This window comes from Trichosurus vulpecula, chromosome 2 (assembly GCF_011100635.1).
Source record: "Trichosurus vulpecula isolate mTriVul1 chromosome 2, mTriVul1.pri, whole genome shotgun sequence".
Classification (NCBI taxonomy): domain Eukaryota; kingdom Metazoa; phylum Chordata; class Mammalia; order Diprotodontia; family Phalangeridae; genus Trichosurus; species Trichosurus vulpecula.
This window is the reverse complement of record NC_050574.1, coordinates 426,778,694-426,799,391: the sequence shown is the minus strand read 5'-3', so window position 1 is coordinate 426,799,391 and position 20,698 is coordinate 426,778,694. Positions and strand designations below refer to the sequence as shown.

At 36.0% G+C, this 20,698-nt stretch overlaps 1 protein-coding gene across 1 annotated transcript in view; it reads left to right on the top strand.

Annotated features, from left to right (window-relative positions):
• The window catches only part of EPHA6 (EPH receptor A6), a 1,226,126-nt gene extending 1,209,049 nt beyond the window's left edge, over positions 1-17,077 (top strand). Inside the window, exons 17-18 of the mRNA XM_036746072.1 lie at positions 14,373-14,522; positions 16,963-17,077. Of these exons, the coding sequence (XP_036601967.1) occupies positions 14,373-14,522; positions 16,963-17,077 (265 nt within the window). The remainder of the gene's footprint in view (positions 1-14,372; positions 14,523-16,962) is intronic.
• The last annotated feature ends 3,621 nt before the right edge of the window (positions 17,078-20,698 follow it).

Here is a 20,698-nt window from a genome sequence, read left to right as displayed (position 1 = left end):
TCTTCATTAGCTGTGGCTACTGACAAGACAGGAGCTGTAGCACCTGACCATTGGTGCATGTGGTCAGTAGTTGGGAATCATGGTTGAGGTGGTGGCAGTGGTTTGATTCACCTATTGCAAGCTATTTCATGTTTCTCTTTCTGAGTACCTTGCTGCCTCAACTAGATTGGCTTGCCGACCCCAATGGTTGGCTGGCAGTTGATGAGGATGGATGGCCCCCTTCTCCAAAGAAGTCATTTTCCTAAATGATAGCTTTGAGAGGTGGGCTTGAAGCAAGACCAGTAGTCTAGGGAGGGTTTGAGGTGCTACTATTCCTGGAGTCCTTGGCATTACCTGCCCATTAATGACAGATGGTCAGTCATTGGTGATGATGGTGGTGAATATGACTGAAACAGAGGACTATTTTTCAGGGAAGTGAGAGGTAGTTGTATAGGTAAGTGTATGCATGGAAGGCTCTAAATACTAGACTAAGGAATTTGGATTTAATCCAATAGGTAACAGGTAATTAGAGGCACAGAGATATAATCTTAGAGCTGAAAGTGATCTAGGAATTCTTAACCTGAGGTTGGTGGGGTGATTTCAGGGGCTATGAACTTGTATGAGAAAAGATTACATTTTTGTTTTCATTAACCTCTAACTTAAATTTAGTGTAAACTTTAACTATGAATGTAAGCAACAAAACATTATTCTGACAAAGAGTCCATAGGCTTCATCATACTGCAAAAGAAGGTCCATGACTTTAGAAAAATTGTTAAAGAACCCATAACCTAATCCATTCTTTCCCCAAACTGCATTTAGATACTTACAGGGGGAAAAATGAGGGGGGGGGGGAACTTCCTTGACCTGAATAATCTACCCCTGAATCCTAATAAAAATTTAAAGCGACAGATGCAACTCACCCCTGTTATATTCAGTCATTCAGTCAAGAAATATTCATTGAAAACATTATATGTAGAACTTGTCAGTAGTTACTAGAGAGTAGATTTCAGCCAAAAAAAAATTAAATGTTATCCTTGTGGCCCAGACCAAGGGTATGGGCTACTTCAGGGCTGTCCAACCTTAGGTTATCTTAGGGCTACATTAAAATAAAATAATTATTTGAGGGCTGCACCCAGACTAAAAAATACATTACACTAATAGAAAGAGGGAGAATGCACATCATCAATATGATAGGCAAAGACACAAAGCGCGAAAGCAAACACAAAACAACAAAGCAACAACACAACAGTATAAAAATAGGTGCATACTGACTAGTCTGCATCATACAGACAGAAGGCATCCCACAGATAGATTGAAAATTCCTGGCGGTATGTTCTGTCCGTAATACTGCTGAAAAACACCAAGGAAAATTAATATCAACGAGATTATTTATTAGTGATAGAATTAAAAAATCTAATACACATTCCATGCAAATTATTGTTTTATTTTTTTGCTCATGAAAATTAAAACCCACAGGTGGGCCGCATAAAATTGCACTGCAGCCCGTGGACCATATTTTGGACAGCCCTGGACTAGTGGTTTAAGTGAACTCATAAGTGGCTGAACAGACAGACCTACAAATTTGTCACTAATGATTCAATTTCAGTCTGGAAGGAGGTCTCCACTGGCATGCCTCAGCTATCTGTGCTTGACCCTGTGCAGCTTATCATTCTTCATAATGGCTTGGATAAATACACAGTTTTATATTTGATGGCACACATCAAATTTGCAGATGATACAAATCTAAGATAGTTTGCTACCACATTGGTTAGTAAAATTCAGATCCAAAAAAAAGATCAATAGGTTAGAAGATTCAATAGAATATAAGATCAAGTTTATTAGGAATAAACATAGTTTTATAAATGTCAAAAAATCAATCTCACAAGTATAAGATAGGAAGCATAGCTTAATGGTGTTCATCTGGAAAAACATGTAAGGCCTTCAATCTCAATATGACAGGCAGGAAAGAAAAGAGGTATAGTATCCAAACTGAGGGAAGTGTTAGTCTCATAGTATTCTTCCTTGGTCAGACCACATCTGAAACATTGACTAACTCTGGGCACCCTCTCTTAAATGAGGGCTTTGGTGACCTGAGGAGCATCTAGAAGAGGGTAACTAGTATGTGCCTCAAAACCATGTCATATGTGGATTAATTGATGGAATTAGAGATGCTTAACTTGGGGAAGGTTTGAGATGGGAGAGAAGGAATAAGCATTTATTGAGAATCTACCATGTTCCAGGCACTGCACTAAGTATTACATAAATATTGTCTCATTTGATCCTCACAACAACCCTGCTATTGTCATCCCCAGTTTATAGTTGAGGTAGCTGAGACAGATGAAGGTTAAGTGACTTTCCCAGTGTCAAATAACTAGTAAATGTATAGTGAATCCACATTTGAACTCAGGTCTTCCTGACTCCAGTTCCAAAACTATCCACTGTGCCACGTAGTTGCTGGTGGGGTGAGGGCAGGAGACCAGGGAACATGACTTCTTCGTGAGCTGTCTTCAAGTATCTGAAGAACCATCATGTGGAAGAGGGATCCAGCTTGTTCTACTTGGCCTCAGAAGACAAAATTAGAGCAATGGGTGGAAATAAGTAAGAAGTACTTTCCCCAGTTACTGTATAGCTATCCAAAAATTGAATTGGGCTCCTTTGGTGAATAGTAGATTCCCTGTCGCTATCGGTCTTTAAACAAAGTCTGGGAGACCATTCTGGGAATACGTTGGACTAGAGAAGTTTTGAGATCACTTTCAATTCTGAGATTCTGAGACTTGAGACAGTTCTTTCCCAAGGCCCCCAAAAGTCAGTCTTTGTCTAATCAGGACCCCCTTGAAGCCACTATAACAGGAAGGACATATGACTCATTTTATACGAGAGAGAAGTGAAGGAATTCATCAACAAGCATTTATTATGTGCCTTCTATGCACTGGGTACTAGAGATACAAAGCAAAATTGAAATAGCTCTTCAATGATAGCTCTTCAAACTCTTCTTGAAATATTTCAAGAAGTATTTATTCTTCTTGAATAGATTAGGGAACAGAACATGTATATTGTTGTTCAGTAATTTTTTTCAGTCACGTCCAACTCTTCATGGCCCCATTTGGGGCAAAGATACTGGAATGGTTTGCCGTTTCCTTCTCCAGCTCATTTTACAGATGAGGAACTGAGGCAAACAGGATTAAATGACTTGCTCAGCATCACACAGCTAGTCTGAAGCTGGATTTGAACTCAAATCTTCTACTGCATCACCTAGCTGCCTAATATGTGTGTGTACATACATGCAAATATACATACACAAATTTAAAGCCATCTGGGAAATTAAGAAAAGATAAATGTCAAAGGCAGCACTTGTGGCAAAACTTGAAGGAAACTAGGGATTCTTGGAAGCAGAAAGCAAAGGTAAGCAGTGAATGCATTTTGAGGATGGAGAATGTCTATGCAAAGACACTGAACAGTGGGAAAGCTGGACTAACTGCAGTACATGAAGGGAAGAAATGTTTAATAAGTCTGGAAAGGTAAGTTGAGATCAAGTTATGAAGGGCTTTAAATGCCCAACAGGAAAGAAAAGAATCAAGAAAGCAAAAGAAGAAATCAAAAATTATTTTGGTCTTGGAGGACTAAAAGACTAGGGAAATGATAGGACATCTGATAGAAATAGGGAAGTTGGAAAGGGGTGCTAGTTAAAGGTTTCCAATTATTTTGAAATGGCAGTCACTTTCCAGATATTTGCTTGTGTTGATACATTGTATGAATACAAATTTTGCTTTGTGAACACCAATACTGCCTAGGTTGGATTTGGATTTACTCTCCTATTTACAATACCCTTTGTTTACAGATGGACTAATGCAAATGAAAATTTTCCAATGTCTATATTCCATATAATAGTTATACCCATAGTTATAGTACTGGTTCACCTGATTCAGCAATGACTTCTTTCATCATTTAAAGATTCCTTTACTTTCTCCGAGAAGTAGGTGTCCTGCCTAGAGAAGGGTACATAATTAGGCCTATTCCAAATTAGATATTAAATTAACTAATTAAGCAAACCATTCCTAATCCCTGCTATAAATAGTTAATATGGAAATTCTTTAGCTTCTGGAAATAGTACCATGATTTGCAACATCTTATCTGTCTTTTCTCTGATTGATGAGGTTGAGGTTGCTACTGGGCTAATTTAATCTCACATGCACAAAATAAACAAAATAACTAGCTCCTGCAGCTTTCAGCACTATCCTAGACCTTTAATTTCCTGTTTCTTGGCTGAGGAATATTTGCAAATTGTATCTATCAATAGAGCACTGAAGAGTGAAGTATAACTGAGGACCTGATCTCAAATCAGACACCCAGCATAGTTGTTGAGTGCCTTAATAGGCAAAGCTTCTAGTGAATTATGGGAAACTTGGTCATTGAATGGAATTCAGAAGTTGTCAAAGGAAGAATGAAAGTATCTGAATTAAATTTTCCAAGCTTCAGTAGCAAATAAATGAGCAGCAAATTTATAGAGGGCTGCAGATTTTCTTTCATTAAAAAAAAAACTAAGAAAAAGTAAATACATAAAATTTGGATCACAGTAATCAACAAATCTTAGAACTGCAAAAGTGACCTAACTTGAAAATAATTGTCAGCCCTTCCCCGTTACTGATAAAAATCACCCAGTTTCTTTAGCTCCCTTTAAAAGGTTAAGTATTCCAAGACTTGCCTCACTCCTGCACAACTTTCAAAGTGTGGTAAACACAATGTTCTAATGAGAAGTTATCTAATGTCAAGTATAGTAAATATGGGCTTATAAGCTCCTAAATGTTATAATAATGTTAATAATGACTCTAGGTTATATAATGGAAGGAGGTAGTTGATATGGGGGGAAAAACTGGGTCAGGAAACTTACATTCTCCTGCCAGTTCAGTCATTAGCAGTGAATTTGGTCAAATCTTTTTTGTTGTTGTTTTTGATTTATTTATTTAATATTTTTAGTTTTCAGCATTGATTTTCACAAGAGTTTGAATTACAGATTTTCTCCCCATTACTACCCTCCCCCCCCACTCCAAGATGGCATATATTCTGCCTGCCCCATTCAACAGTCAGCCCTCCCTTCTGTCACCCCACTCCCCACCCGTCCCCTTTTCCCTTACTTTCTTGTAGGGCAAGATAAATTTCTATGCCCCATTGCCTGTATATCTTATGTCCTAGTTGCATGCAAAAACTTTTTTTGAACATGTTTTTAAAACTTTGAGTTCCAAATTCTCTCCCCTCTTCCCTCCCCACCCACCCTCCCTAAGAAGGCAAGCAATTCAACATAGGCCACATGTGTATCATTATGTAAAACCCTTCCACAATACGCAGGTTGTGAAAGACTAACTATATTTTACTCCTTCCTATCCTAACCCCCTTTATTCAATTATCTCCCTTGACCCTGCCACTTTCCAAAAGTGTTTGCTTTTGATTACCTCCTCCCCCATCTGCCATCCCTTCTATCATCCCCCCTTTTTTATCTCCTTCCTCCTTCTTTCCTGTGGGGTAAGATACCCAATTGAGTGTGTATGTTATTCCCTCCTCAGGTCAAATCTGATGAGAGCAAGATTCACTCATTCCCCTTCACCTGCCCCCTTTTCCCTTCCTACAGAACTGCTTTTTCTTGCCACTTTTATGTGAGATAATTTACCCCATTCTATCTCTCCCTTTCTCCCTCTCTCAATATATTCCTCTCTCACCCCTTAATTTGATTTTTTTAGATATCATCCCTTCATATTCAACTCACCCTGTGCCCTCTGTCTATATATATATATATATACATACATACATATGTATGTATATATATGTGTGTGTACATGTATATATATATATGTGTGTATATATATATGTGTGTACATGTGTATATATATATATATATATGTGTGTGTATATATATATGTATATTCCCTTCAACTACCCTAATACTGAGAAAGGTCTCATGAATTACACACATCATCTTTTCATGTAGGAATATAAACAGTTCAACTTTAGTAAGTGCCTTATGATTTCTCTTTCTTGTTTACCTTATCATGCTTCTCTTGATTCTTGTATTTGAAAGTCAAATTTTCTATTTAGCTCTGGTCTTTTCACTGAGAAAGCTTGAAATTCCTCTTTTTTATTGAAAGTCCATATTTTGTCTTGGAACATGATACTCAGTTTTGCCGGGTAGGTGATTCTTGGTTTTAATCCTAGCTCCATTGACCTCCAGAATATCATATTCCAAGCCCTTTGATCCCTTAATGTGGAAGCTGTTGATCTTGTATTATCTTGATTGTGTTTCCACAATACTCAAATTGTTTCTTTCTGGCTGCTTGTAGTATTTTCTCCTTGATCTGGGAGCTCTGGAATTTGGTGACAATATTCCTAGGAGTTTTCTTTTTGGGATTTTTTCAGGAGGCGATCGGTGCATTCTTTCAATTTCTATTTTACCCTCTGGCTCTAAAATATCAGGGCAGTTCTCCTTGATAATTTCTTGAAAGATGAGATCTAGGCTCTTTTTTTTGATTGTGGCTTTCAGGTAGTCCAATAATTTTTAAATTATCTCTCCTGGATCTATTTTCCAGGTCAGTAGTTTTTCCAATGAGATATTTCACATTGTCTTCCATTTTTTCATTCCTTTGGTTCCATTTTATAATATCTTGATTTCTCATAAATTCACTAGCTTCCACTTGCTCCAATCTAATTTTAAGGTAGTATTTTCTTCAGTGGTCTTTTAGACCTCCTTTTCCATTTGGCTAATTCTTCCTTTCAAGGCATTCTTCTCCTCATTGTCTTTTAGGAGCTCTTTTGCCATTGGAGTTAGTCTATTTTTAAGGTGTTATTTTCTTCAGTATTTTTTTGGGTCTCCATTAGCCAGTCATTGACTTGTTTTTCATGGTTTTCTCACATCACTCTCATTTTTCTCCCCAATTTTTCCTCTACTTCTCTAACTTGCTTTTCCAAATCCTTTTTGAGCTCTTTCATGGCCTGAGGAATTTGGTCAAATCTTTTAACTTCTATAGGAATAGTTCAGTAAGCATTGGATTTGGAATCAAGAAGACATGGGTTTAAATTCCATCTCTGAGACTTACTGACTGTGGACATAGGCAAATCACTTTACCTAAGACTCAGTTTTTTCATCTGCAAATCTGTTTTAAGGTTTACATGTGATCCTCACAGCAACCACATGAGAAATGTGCTATCATTATCCCCGTCTTACAGACAAGCAAACTGAAGCTGAGAGAGATTAAGTGAATTGCCCAGCACTCACTGCTGGAAGGGGGAAGTGCAAGAGGCAGGGAGGGAAGGGAATTCAAACAGGATAGTGGGAGAGAACACATGTTTGTTAAGCACCTACTGTGTGCCAGGAACTATACTGAGCACTTGACAAATATCTCATTTGATCCTTACAACAACCTTATGAGGTAGGTGTCATTATTATCTCTATTTTACACATGAGGAAACTGAAGCTGAGAGAAATTGTTACTTGTCCAGACTCAGATAGCTAGCAGGAGTCTGAAGCCAGATTTTTAGTCAGATCTTGTGACTCCAGGGTTAGTGCTCTATCTGCTGTGCCACACAACTAAGTGTCTGAGGCAGGATCCAAATGTAGGTCTTCCTGACTCCACATCTAGTACAGCCACCTAGCTGCCTATAGGTACTTTACAAATATTCTCATTTTTTACTCACAACAACCCTATAAGATAGATGCTAATATTATTCCTACTTTTCAGATAAGGAGACTGAGGCAGACAAGGGTTAAGTGACTTTCCCAGACTCATATAGTTGGTAAGTGATCAAGGTCAGATTTGAACTCAGGAGGTCTTCTTGACTACTAGGTTCATCATTCTGCCTACCGTGACACTTATATACTACCTATATTGCCTGTCTAGCAGGGTTGTGAGAATTTAGTAAGATGATGTGTTTTTAAACACATTGTTTTTAAACCATAAAGTTCTAGATATAAGCTGTGACCCAGGGCCCCCCAAATACCATGAGTTCATATGGACCAGGTCCAACCTAACTGACTGACTAACCTCACTCTGTTTGGTTCATTACCCCAATCTGGAGTACTCCAAGAAAATCTCCAAAATAAAACTTGGACTTGATTTGACCTTGAACCCAAGATACTTGTCTAAGTGGCTAAGAGGGTCCCAAATTCCAGCAAAGGCATTCCATATACAACATAGCTATCTGAGATTGGACAGCCTTTATTTCACTCCAACAGAAAGTGCATAAGATGCAAGAACTCGCAGAAACCCATACACAGATGTAGGTATATATTTTATACCCCACTAAAATAGCTGATTAGACTTCTGCCTTCCCTTGGGCTAATATATAAGTACTAATACTTATACTGGTACTATAATACAAGGTCAGATTGGAATCAGCAACAGAACTGAATTAACAATGAGGCACCTAAGCTATGACTCCATGGGTCCTTACCATTCCCATGCTTAGGGTCTGGATTAGTCCCAAAGCTATGAGAACTATCAGCAGGTATGGGTTAATGTCGTCTGCGGGGACCGGCAGGATTCAAGCATGAGGAGCCAAGCTCTTCATGGCAGTACTATCTTATCTATATCGGTCTTTAATTCTTTCTTAATCATGTTTGTTCTATCTTTTCTATTTTGCCCTTCATTCTGCTTGATGGAGGAGCCAGAAACTGAATAGAATTTGAAGTTTGCCTTCTTTCTGACTGCTTTTTTGCCATCAGTAGGATTCTTGGTTCTTATCAACCTGAAACTAACTTTAAAAAGTCTTTTCTGTTGTCCTTAGTATTTTTCAGAAGCTTCAACTTGGTCTGGTTATAGCCTTTCTGATTCAATCATGACTTTTTAGGTCATGTATATTTCCCTTTTGTGTTTGTCGCAGATTACATGTTTTCCTTTTCATATCCTCTAGTGCCCTTTTAAAATGAGAATTCGTTGCACTACCACTGCCTTTCTAGAGTCTCTGTCCATGGTAGCATAAATACCATTTCTCAGAACTTTTTGAAATCTGCTTTCCTAAATTTGAATTCAAATTGTATTTAAATAAGGTACCTATTGCTACCAAGTTTGGAAGGATCATTGTTTCCTTTTTGTTTGCCACAATAATACAAGTATTGTTGTTTCTAGGACTCAATCTTTTTTGTAAATAACAACAGATTCTGACCAGCCTGAGTGGGAGCCTGTGCATTAAGGAGTTTTTGTGGATTCCTTGGTGATTTATGCAGAATCTGGGTCATAATGTAAGAAATGATTGAATGTCATGTCATGGAGGAGGAGAAATGTTGTCACAGCTGTATTTATGCCTTCTGCTTTAGCTTCACCTGAGATTCCCAGACCTTCTCTGGCTTCTGCTGCCTCCCCCTAACTTCAATGCTCCTTCTGAATAAGTTCTCTCTCTCTTACACTACTTTTTCCAGGTCTCCACTTTGTACCCCACAAAAATCCAGATGCAAACTAAGGAAACTGAGTTATATCAAGAAGTATATGATGTCAAAGCTAAATGATCTTTTCATTAAATAGATTGCTTCTTTCATGAGTGAGGATCTATGAACTATTCAACAGATTTGCCATTTAACAGAATGCACTGAAAATAAACAAAGCCCTTTTACCTTGGATTGTCTACTATAACATGAAAATGGCTTTACTAAAGAGAACTTTATGTTCAAATCAATATCAACAAATACATCCTAAGCCGCTGAGTGCTGATTGTCATAGCAGTTTTCTAGATACTAGGACTTCAGGGTAAAAAATATGAACCATGATCCCTGTCACCATGGAATTTACAATCTAGTACTCTCAAAATGTTTTCTGCTATATATCATGTATATACTATGATGTGTGTTATTATATTATGTTGAGGTTATTTTTGCTTTGTTTTAATTTAAAAAGATATTCCCACAAAGAACTAATAGCTAGGTATTGGATAGGCTCTGCCTCTGAATATATGTAATTTTGAGGTTTTTTTAACATTTTAAGGTTCCTTCTAGAAATTATAATTATATGATATCAATGAGCTACATAAAATACATGAAAATGGAAACTTCCCTTCTTATTTCTAGCAGTTTTAGAAACCTATTGACAATACATCTAAAAAACCTTTTAGTGTCAAAAATGGTACTATTGTGAGTGCAGATATTCATTAAGTTAAGAGCTTCTTGGCTAAGTAAGCTTTGTTTGTTCATACTGTGTCTGAATTGCCCCTGATAAATATGTTTATTGTTCATTTAACTTCAGAATACTTACTCCAGTTTAATAGGTATCCTAAACCTAACGATTTAATGCTGGCAAGATTTTTTAAAATATTACAACCCCAGGGCAGCTAGGTGGCACAGTGAGTAGAGCACCGGCCCTGGAGTCAGGAGGACCTGAGTTCAAATCTGGCCTCAGACACTTGACACAGTACTAGCTGTGTGACCTTGGGCAAGTCACTTAACCCCAATTGCCCTGCCAAAAAGAAAAAAATATATTCCAATCCCTCTTCATTTTTGATAGAAAACAGCAGACATTCAAGTTGCCCACCATTCCACATCATGAACATTTTTGTGCTGTAGGCTTTTTATAAAGGTATCTCTCATTGGTGGATAGATGACCATGTCCAAATAACAGAGATATCTACATGCTCAGCAAGTGGCAGACTGAATTTGTCATCCTGCCTGATTGGTAAGAGAGGAAATTTATTGTTTTCTAGATAATATTCCAGAGGATTCATCTGGAGGTGATGATGTCAGGTACTAGCCCCTGACATTTCCCACCTAGTTAGAAGATAAAGCACAGATGAGTTATGGTTGCTCTGAACAATGAGAAGACCATGACCTTATTAAATCTACTGTCAATGAAGTAGAATAAAGGCTAAAAAGTAACCAGTTTACTAGAGGGATAGTAATATACAACTATGTGGAGAAAAAAGAAATTATTATGTTGAAACATTCTGGGAACAACTTGTGACTCCTTTTCCAGGGAAAGAGGCCAGTTCGATGGTAAACAATATATTCTTTAGTGATCTTTCTGTACTAAAAGCAACAAATTGGCCAATTGCATGTCACTCGCCAATTATAATAAATTGTGTAATTTCCAGAGGTATTCTATCATTATTTCTGAAGAGAGAAGTTGCTTGACTATATCACTGCAGATCTAGCATAGTGTCTGGCACATAGTAGGTGTTTAATGGATGTTAACTGATTGATGCAGAAGCACAAATGTTTGCAGAGCAAATCACAGAATCAGATTTTCTTAACCTTATTATCTAATGTTACCAAACTCTCTGGGAAAAGATAAGGAAGGAATGAAAGCAACTATTTTTTTCTGGATTGCGACATTTATCACAATTTTCTGACAGGTAGAGATTTATTTTCATTAATAGAGGAAAATTGTAATGCTATTTGGATATTAGCCAGTAAAGCAGAGGAACTGATGATATAATAGCAAACTGTCTATAATCCAAGTGGCTTACACATTGTGTAAACCCCTTTTTGTACAAGATTAATCTGTATTTCATGTCAAATGTATAGTCACTCTGAGAATAACTAAGATGAAATATACTACAACCAAATAGAATTATAAAGAAACATGTTGGGTACAAAATCATCAGCCTCTGTTGAGTAGTAATGTAGTAATTCAGTGAATCAGAAAAAAAAGTGGACACAAGCAATTGTTTTAAGAATCAGGAAATTATGAGATAATGTACATCCTATGTATGTACCATTCCACAGCTATCTCCTAATATGTCTAGCTTACAGTGGAAGAATCTGTTATTTTGTGTGATTTAATTATTAATACTATAGTTTGTTAAGTAATATATTTTGAAAGAAAAGCAAAAATAGTAATGTGAAATATAAATGTAGTAAATGTGTTCTGGCTCTCTCTTTCAGGGTCAAGCTAGCTACATCTCCTTTATCAGTGTTCCAGGTGGCAACCCTTAGGTTATAGCAACCCTTCTCTACTTCCATTGGCTTGAGACCTACTGGGCTTCTCATACTCTTAGGGTCCTGCAACTAATACCTCAGTTCCATTTAACCACTTAACATTGGTTAACTTTTACAAAGGGATATTTACTTTGAAGATAAAACATTTCTTACAATACATCCAGAGGCATACTCTCCCCTATATCACCCTACACTAGTTTCTGGATGAGTAGGTTCTAAACAGTTCAGTTACTATAAAACATTGGTCCTACCAAATTCATATCCAAAGGTGATGTCACCACTGAATGAGTCCTCGTGAATGAGTTTCCTGGAGCTGAGAAAAGTCTCTCCCTGTTCTTTGGGGCATCTAGTCTGTGCTGGCTATAAAATCTGTGGACTCCAGAACTCTGAAAGCTAAGAATCTCCCCAGTCTTTCTTAACTCACAAGGTCATGAAGGGTCTATTCCCTTCACCTAAAACAGAAAAAAATAAACACAGAGACCAAAGATCCAGGCCCATATGATGCCACAGAGCCTCAGAGAGGGAGAAAGACCTAAGACCTTTTCCCTTACAACACCAGACACCATGAGAAAAAGAGTCAGCAAGATTCCCCCAAGAATGACTGAGGCAAAAAAGGAGGTTACTAATAATGACAGACCTTTGTGAATGCCTCCAAAGTTAATCAAAGAACCTCTTTTACCCATGGTTAGTTAATAAAAACCAGTTATAGAATTTCTAGACATATTACAGCACAGTCTATCCAAGGCACTTCCCTTAAATGTCATCATGATTCTCCCAGAAGTAAGCTCCCTCACATTCTACACATTGAGGGATTACATCAGCCAAGAAGGCTCCTGGTATTTGAAAAGTAAAAGACCCTCACTTATTGGAGCAGGAAGGAATGGACACTCTAGCTCTCTGGTTTCCATTTGGTCTAGTCCTTCTACAATTTTTTTTAACTTTGTCATGTTTTTAAACCCAAAGGGAAAGAAAAATCTGTATTAGATTGTATACTCTTTGAGGATTAGATTTATACTCTTTGATCAATTTTTTGATTCCATGCAATATCTAAGAGAGCCTTGGACAGAGTAGGCATTCAAGCCAGTTGAATAAGTAAACCGACTAATCTACCTTGCTCAGTTGGAAACCGCTACTCAAGAGGCAAAGCGTTCCTAAAGGGAAAATTTTGGTTTACCCTAAAATACGGATTTTCTTAAAACACTTTTTAGATAATTGTTATTGACATAACAGATTAGGACAGCTTAGATCTCTATTGTAAATATATGTGTGTATATGTATTTGTGTTTGTATTATTCTACTTGATATGTCAATAATATATTTATTAACATGTGTGTTTTCCTAGTAGCATGGACATGTTGAGTTTAAGATGTTTTAGAACATCCAGTTTAAAGTGACCAAAATGACTGACTGAAGAGAGAGAGGGAGAGCAAGAGAGAGAATCATCTGCATAAAGAGGATAATTAAACCCTTGGAAAATGATGAAGTCACCCAGTGAGACAGGACAAAGCCTTGTGGTACACTCATAACTAGGGATATGATACAAATGATGAACAAGCACAAGGAACCGTGGAGTAAAAATTAAGAGAGAACAGTGTCATGAAAAACCAAAGAGAGAAAAGAATCCGTGGAAAAAGTGTGGTTAATAACATCAAATACTTCAGAAATGTCAAGAAGGATAAGATTAAGAAAAAGATCATCATATCTGTCAATTAAGAGATCACTTGTAACTTTGAAGAGAGTGCTTTCAGATGGCCGATGAGAGCAGGAGCCAGACTATAGAGAACCGAGAAGTAAATGAGAAGAAAGAAAATGAAGGCAACAATTGTAGATAGCTTTCTTCACCACTAGCTGCTTTCTGAAAAATGTTTCAGACCTTCTAGAAATTAAACCAATATGGTTCTTTTCTGTGTAAACTATTATTCATATAAACTAATATACTCTAATCAATTCTTATTGGTTAATGATGAGAATAAATGTTTATGGAATGTGTTTTTTTTCAGGGTATATTAAGTTACACAGTGGAAGATAAATTGGTAATAATAGTAGAAGTGAACACAAAAAGAATTTTTTTAAAACAGAAATTCATTTTTGACATGAGAAAACTAGGGTAATGTGAGAAAAGAAGGACTATGGAATTGAGAGAAAGATCTTCACTAGTAATCATGGAAATTCACATTTATATAGCACTTTATGTTATTGGATTCTCACATAAACTCTTTGAGTTAAGTAAGCATCATCATCCCTACTTGACAGATGAGGAAACTGAAACTCAGAAACAGAAAATGGCATACCCAGTTTTGCACAGATAATAAGGGGCAGTGCCAGTACTCAAGTATAGGGCCTCTGATTTCACTTCTGAATTCAAATTTACTTTAAAGAAAAAGATATAAACATTAAATTCAGTGGTATAAAAGAACAGAGAAACAAAGCAAAGCTGCTTCACCTTACTCAAATAATTTGCTTCTTTGCTTGTTTGATTGTTTTACAGGATGCCAGATTCACCTAGTGAAGTCCCAGAATATCCTCTGATTGTTTCAGTCAGTGATTGGCTGGATTCAATTAAAATGGGCCAGTATAAGAATAACTTTATGGCAGCAGGGTTTACTACTTTGGATTTGATTTCAAGAATGAGCATTGAGTAAGTAGTACTGTTTGTGCTAACATATTTATTTGTATTGCTATAGATCTGTACAGTTGCATGCTATGTCTAGTTCACCAAGGCTATAATTGCTGTTACAAAGGCTAAGATGACATTTGCATATCTCTCTCCCTTCCCCGGCAACCCTCTGAATAGAAATTAGCTATTCCACAACATTTTGAAAAGCAATAGGTAACACTGAAGTCTCAAGGTGTGAATGAGTGTAAAGCTCCCCACTCTTCCCTGAATTGTGATTATTTGTGACTATTTCATTTTAGGGGTTATTTAAAATAATTGCCATAATAATTTCTTTCTGGAAAACACAAATGTTATTCAAACCTTGTAGAAATTACACCAATATAGTCATTTGGCTCAATTATTAGTCATACAAAATAATCAATTCTAATAAATTCTTATTTATAAACATCATATTGTGCATACACACACACACACATATATATACACACACAAAGTATAATCTCATTAAATAAGAGTGTGTATCAAACTCATCATATTCATCAATCATTTTGCATTGTCTCTACTTTTATCTTTTGCCTTTTTTAAAGTATAGTAACTATCTCAATATATGTCGAGTCCAGTGGCTTAACAATTAATTGTTCTTGTTTCAAGTAAATATGAAAAACAAAACAAATAATGCCGTGTCCTACAGAGAATGTGCTGTGTTTCTGTTTCTGCCAGCACCAGCTAATGCTTATGTTTGCATGAAGTGCAAATTGGTCTCCATCCCAGAGAACAAAGTGAAATGGCTATAAGAAAGCATCTATACTCTCCAGGGAAATTAGTCAAGGAGTAGTAAGTTAGGGAGAATGAAGTGTTCCTTGAAAGAATGAAATAAGGGCTTCAAGGAAGATATCAACAAGGAAAAGGGTATAAAGAGACAGAAGGAATTCTCATCTATATCAGGAGTATGGAAGGTAGAAGAATGTAACAAAAAAAGGAAAGGAAGGAAAAAGACTATTGAATATTTGGAAGTATTTAACAAGTATGTAACTTCCTTTAGAGAGGTCAGAGCTAGACAATATCTCAAAGAAATAGTGTCTTGGGATCAAAGAATGATGTGGACCTGTAGGTATTGTGAAAGTCAGAAGTAACGGCACACAAACACAAATACACAATGCTAGTGTGGCAGTTAAGTGTTTATTCCTGAGGTGTATGTGGGACAATCATTTGTAGACTTGATATGAAAGACAGAGACATCTGCTGTTTTCCTGTAACCTGAATCTAGGATGTAATGAGTTTTCCAAGATTTATCAAATGTGTCAAGCACTACCTATTTTTTTGGTGATTCATGTGGTATTGATTTCACAAGAAAATATCTAGAAATCACAGGTAAGAGTTAGGAATTCCTGGGCAAGAAACTAAAGAATTTAAGAGGAATTGCAAGTGGGGTTGTCATCATTGCTACCTGCTAAAAGTTAGGGCTTCAGAAGAGAAAGACAGATTTGAACACTGAATAACTGGGTAAAAAGAAGGTGTATAAGAAAGGAAATTTGTATTGCTGGACCACAAGTTAAATATAAAAATTATGATCTCTCAACCTGAAATTAAGTGCACCAGAAATGGTCAATGAAAACAATTTATTTGTTTTGAGGGTTTTGTTTTTCTTTTCTTCTTGAGGAATGAGGAGGGAGAAAAAAATACTTGTTAATTGAAAAAATTAATTTAAAAACATGCTTTCTTGGGGTCTTATGAATCTAATCAAGAGATAGTTTGACAAAAAATAAAATGGGAAAGTTGAAGGAGGGTGTGATTGACTAAAAGGAAATGGTGGATTAGGGAAATGACATAGATACAGTGTGTTTAGATTTCAGCAAATCATGTAACAAAAATCTCTAATGCTATCCTTGTAGACAAGACGTTACAGGGGCTAGCTGATATTACTAAATGGATTTGGAACTGACTGAATGGCTGGTCCCCCAAAAGCAGTCCGTTAATGAGTCAATGTTAACATGAAGAAAGAAACTGCTTTTACCACTTTGGGGGGGGGGAGATACTGAAGAAGGATTCACCGGAAAGATCTAGAAATTCATATAACCTGAACAAATCAAAGGCTTCATGTGGGAAAATTATAGGGGTAACCAATATGAATTGATTCTTTGTGTATTACACTCTACAAGGTTTCAGGGTTGCTAATTGTTGTACACTATTGTGACATTAGATTTTCATAATTACCTCAATTGGACTTCTTGAAATATCTGAACTCCATTTCTAAAAAGTGCTTTTGTAATGTGTAAGTACTTGAATTTGAATATTCTAAGCTGTGTCCTAACCACTGAGATTTCTTCATTTGTTTGTTAGCTTCTATTGCTAGAGAGTTTCCATTTTGTTTTTATTAGTTATTGTCTTTGATTAGTAAATGAATCAAACCTCTTGTGCACCTAAGGTCACTAGGCCCAATTTTTTTTTCTTTTTCTCACAGTGATATTAGAAGAATTGGGGTCGTACTCATTGGACACCAGAGACGAATAGTGAGCAGCATACAGACTTTACGTTTACAAATGATGCACATACAGGAGAAGGGATTTCATGTATGAAATTACTATAGAAACAACTGTGTTTTGTGCCTCAGCATTTCTAAAATGGAAGATATTCTCTCTCCTTTCTCCTTCTGATTCTCCCGACTTCACAAACTATAGTCTTATGTTCATACTATGAATACATCTTATATCTATGCTTCCAACTTGGATTTTTAATCATACTGCTTAGTTACTTGCCAATACACTGACCCACTGCAGACTGTTGCTACACACCGGTACATAACTCAGCACGGATATGTAACTTTGTATAATTGTATTTGGGAAATGGTCATAGAAAGCAATAGCCCATTTGCCCACACATGGCTTCATAATTTATGTACTTAGAGTTCACTGGTAGATCAAACAATCGACTTCTTTTTGTGTTTTGTGATCATGTAGTTTCCAATTTGACATAAATACTTCTTTTATGGTTAACTAAATTTACCTGTATGGGTCATACCTTATTTGTAATAGTTTAACTGCTGGTAACTAGTACCTGATCATGCTAGGATTCTTTGCATAAACAACCAATACCCTATATAGTAAATTCTCATTATTTGTAGCTATTTGGGGAGAAGGGGGAAGAAGGGAAAAAGTGCTTCTAAATCCTCCAAGGCCCTGAGTTTAGCTTTCTTTTTTTAATCAGTGTCCAACACTTGCTATATCATTTACTATTTGTTGTAGTTTGTTATTGTCATTTTCCTTCTGATTTTTAATAAGTATATTATGAAAATCATCCCTGGAAAAAGCTTTGAGTATATGACACTAACAGCTTCCATGGAGACTGAGAGAGACAGACAGATACATAGTGGACGATACAATTAAAATATTGCCTTGGGTTTATCTTTAGAAATTTGTTTGGGAAAAAAATTCATTATCAGAGGAGCAAAGGAAGTAATTATTCCTTGTTTAAATACCTTGAATGAGATATAAATGACATTCTTAAAATTTGGAATCATTTTATACTAGTACTGAGGTCCATGAAAATAGATAATGATACCAAACTGATTGCCACCAATTAACATGACAAGATTTTTAGTTTTTATCATTTATTTGAAAAAAGGTTACATGATCATGGTCAGCCACATTTTCAAAACCTTATATGATACAAGTATGCTTTTCTGCCTGAAAGGGAGCATGTCTAGATTTATCTACATGATCATATGCAAACTGAACGTCAACTTGTGTACTTTGGGAGAGATAGTAATGAGGAAACGATGGCTAGAATGTGCTATCCTTGTCATATTCTGATTAGTTTTGAACAGGTACTCAAAAAAGCTTATGTAATACATTTCTCACTGTCTTAAAGCTCAGTCACCTTACCAAGATAATTCTATTCATTAGACTAATTCAAGGCTCAAAATATTCTTTCCTCTGAAACTAGAAAAGTAATTGCTGTGACCACATCAAAGAAAGTGGAGGACACCAAAAAGTTAAGCCTCCTAAAAGGATTTGTAAATGAGGAAAGGAATCAGGAAGCATTCCTAGAATAAAAAAAACAGACTTGTAAAGATGATGATTTCTACAAATCAATTTTATTTTAGCTTAGGGAGGATAGCACCCTCCCTACGCTACTAAATTTCTCCCTAAACTATAATTTCTAGGGAACATATCCTCACTAGAAACAACCCCCAGTTTCTTTGATAAGTCATAAATACTCTTTTTCATTCCAAGACTTTGTTGATTATGCTATTAGGCTAGATTCCTCAAATGAAATTTCTTTTATTGATTTATCTCCTGATTTTGCGAACCACAACTTAATTTCCTTTTCTTTACCAAGGCAATACAGCTAGAAAGAAAATGGCCTTTGCAAGTAATCCTTAAAATAGTCTTAAAACAAAAGCAAAACCAGGATGATCAATCAGTTGTTAAGAGTGTGTGTGTATGTGTGTGTGTGTGTGTGTGTGTGTGTGTGTGTGTCTGAAATAGCTCAGCATCAGTCTAAAACTTAGGTGTGCATTCTTGCTGTCACTTGCATATTCAGGCATCTCTTGTAGACTATATGCAAGCTGTTTATGCATTTTACACAAATCTGGATACATTTAGAGGTAATATAATTTCCATATTTACCTTCTTTCAAATATCTATATATAGTCAGTAAGAACAAATGTAATAATAATATAGACAAATTTATTAGTCAAAAAATTTATTTTTACAAAACAAGAAGACAAAAAAGCTGTCTGAAAGTGAAAACTAAAATGATGATGATCTCCAGTAAGACTATCCTCTTCCAGCAAATTCTGTATACTCCAGGTAAAATAAATTTCCATAAATTAATGTAAAACTTCTGTAGGCAGAGTATGTAGTGATTGTAAGGTTAAGGGTCTCTACGGAATACCCTTTTATTTAAAACTTGGATAATTCTAGACCTTATTGGCTTTTGCTCATTTTTTTTATTATTAACTAGCCTAAAGAAAAACTTGGTAATTCCTGCGCTTCTCTAGCCCAGTTTTAGAATGAAATGGCAATTTTTTCCAAATCCATACATCTTTATAATTTTAGTTGTAAATTTTAGAACAAAACTTGGGTGAAATCCAGGGTAAGTCTGCAAAACTAACCAGAAGCGTGGACCATAACTGTCCACCATTTCTCCTAAAGACTGCTTATCTCTTCTGATATTTGGCACTAGCAATCATACTGATAGTCACACTACCAGGGAAATTTGAGAAATACATGTTCACATGTTGAATCTAGATATATTTGATGCACAGAAATCAAAACTATTTAAACATGCAAAGAATAGAACTTGTTGACAGAAAGAAAATGAATAACCTACATAAAAATCAGAAGTAAACTTTGGGGAAGAAACATACATAATTGAAATATGCATTATGCATTTAAGCTCTTCTTTATAATGACTAATTGACACTATGGAGCTTTTTGCCTTGAAAGACACTATACAAACCAACTTTCATTCTGCTTTACACTCGCTGTCTCACATAGTCCATGTTTAGTAGAAAATATTAAAACAATGAATAGTTTCAGAATGAGGTAAAGTAAGTAAATAAGAAAGCCAATAACATGTTCAAATTGTAACCAGTATTTAGCAAATTGTGGACTCAGTAGAAAAAGAGTACTTGGATATTTATTAAATTCTATTACAGTCACTAATAGGGCCTGTGTATGTCATGGACACATGGCCAGATAGGACAGATTTGTCCCATTTTCTACTGCATTAGCCTTTAAAATTCATTAACACTTAGCTTCACATTCGTATTAGCTCTGGGGTGCCATTAATTGAAAATAAAGTAAATTGAAAAGATAGTTCCAAAATGAATTGGGATCATTTTCCAGGGTTTTCACTAAAGAGATTCATTATGACTTTCTAATCAATGTTCTAATCTAAACATGAAGGAAATCAAAACATGTAGTTGTTAGCTTACTGATCATAAGCAACGCTTCCCTGATAACAGAGAGTAACAGAAGCAAATATGTACATTTTCTTTATCCTGTCCCACTTTTTCGCCTAAATGTAGTAGCTCCTAAGCAGAGAAAATCCAATGCACACGTGTATTTATGTAACACTTGCTATGAGCTCAGTAGAAGACACTAAGAGATAAAGAAGTACAACATGAAAAATAAAAATAGATTTGTTCCCTGAGCCCTGCCACCCAATTTCTATCTCTGTTGATAGTAGAA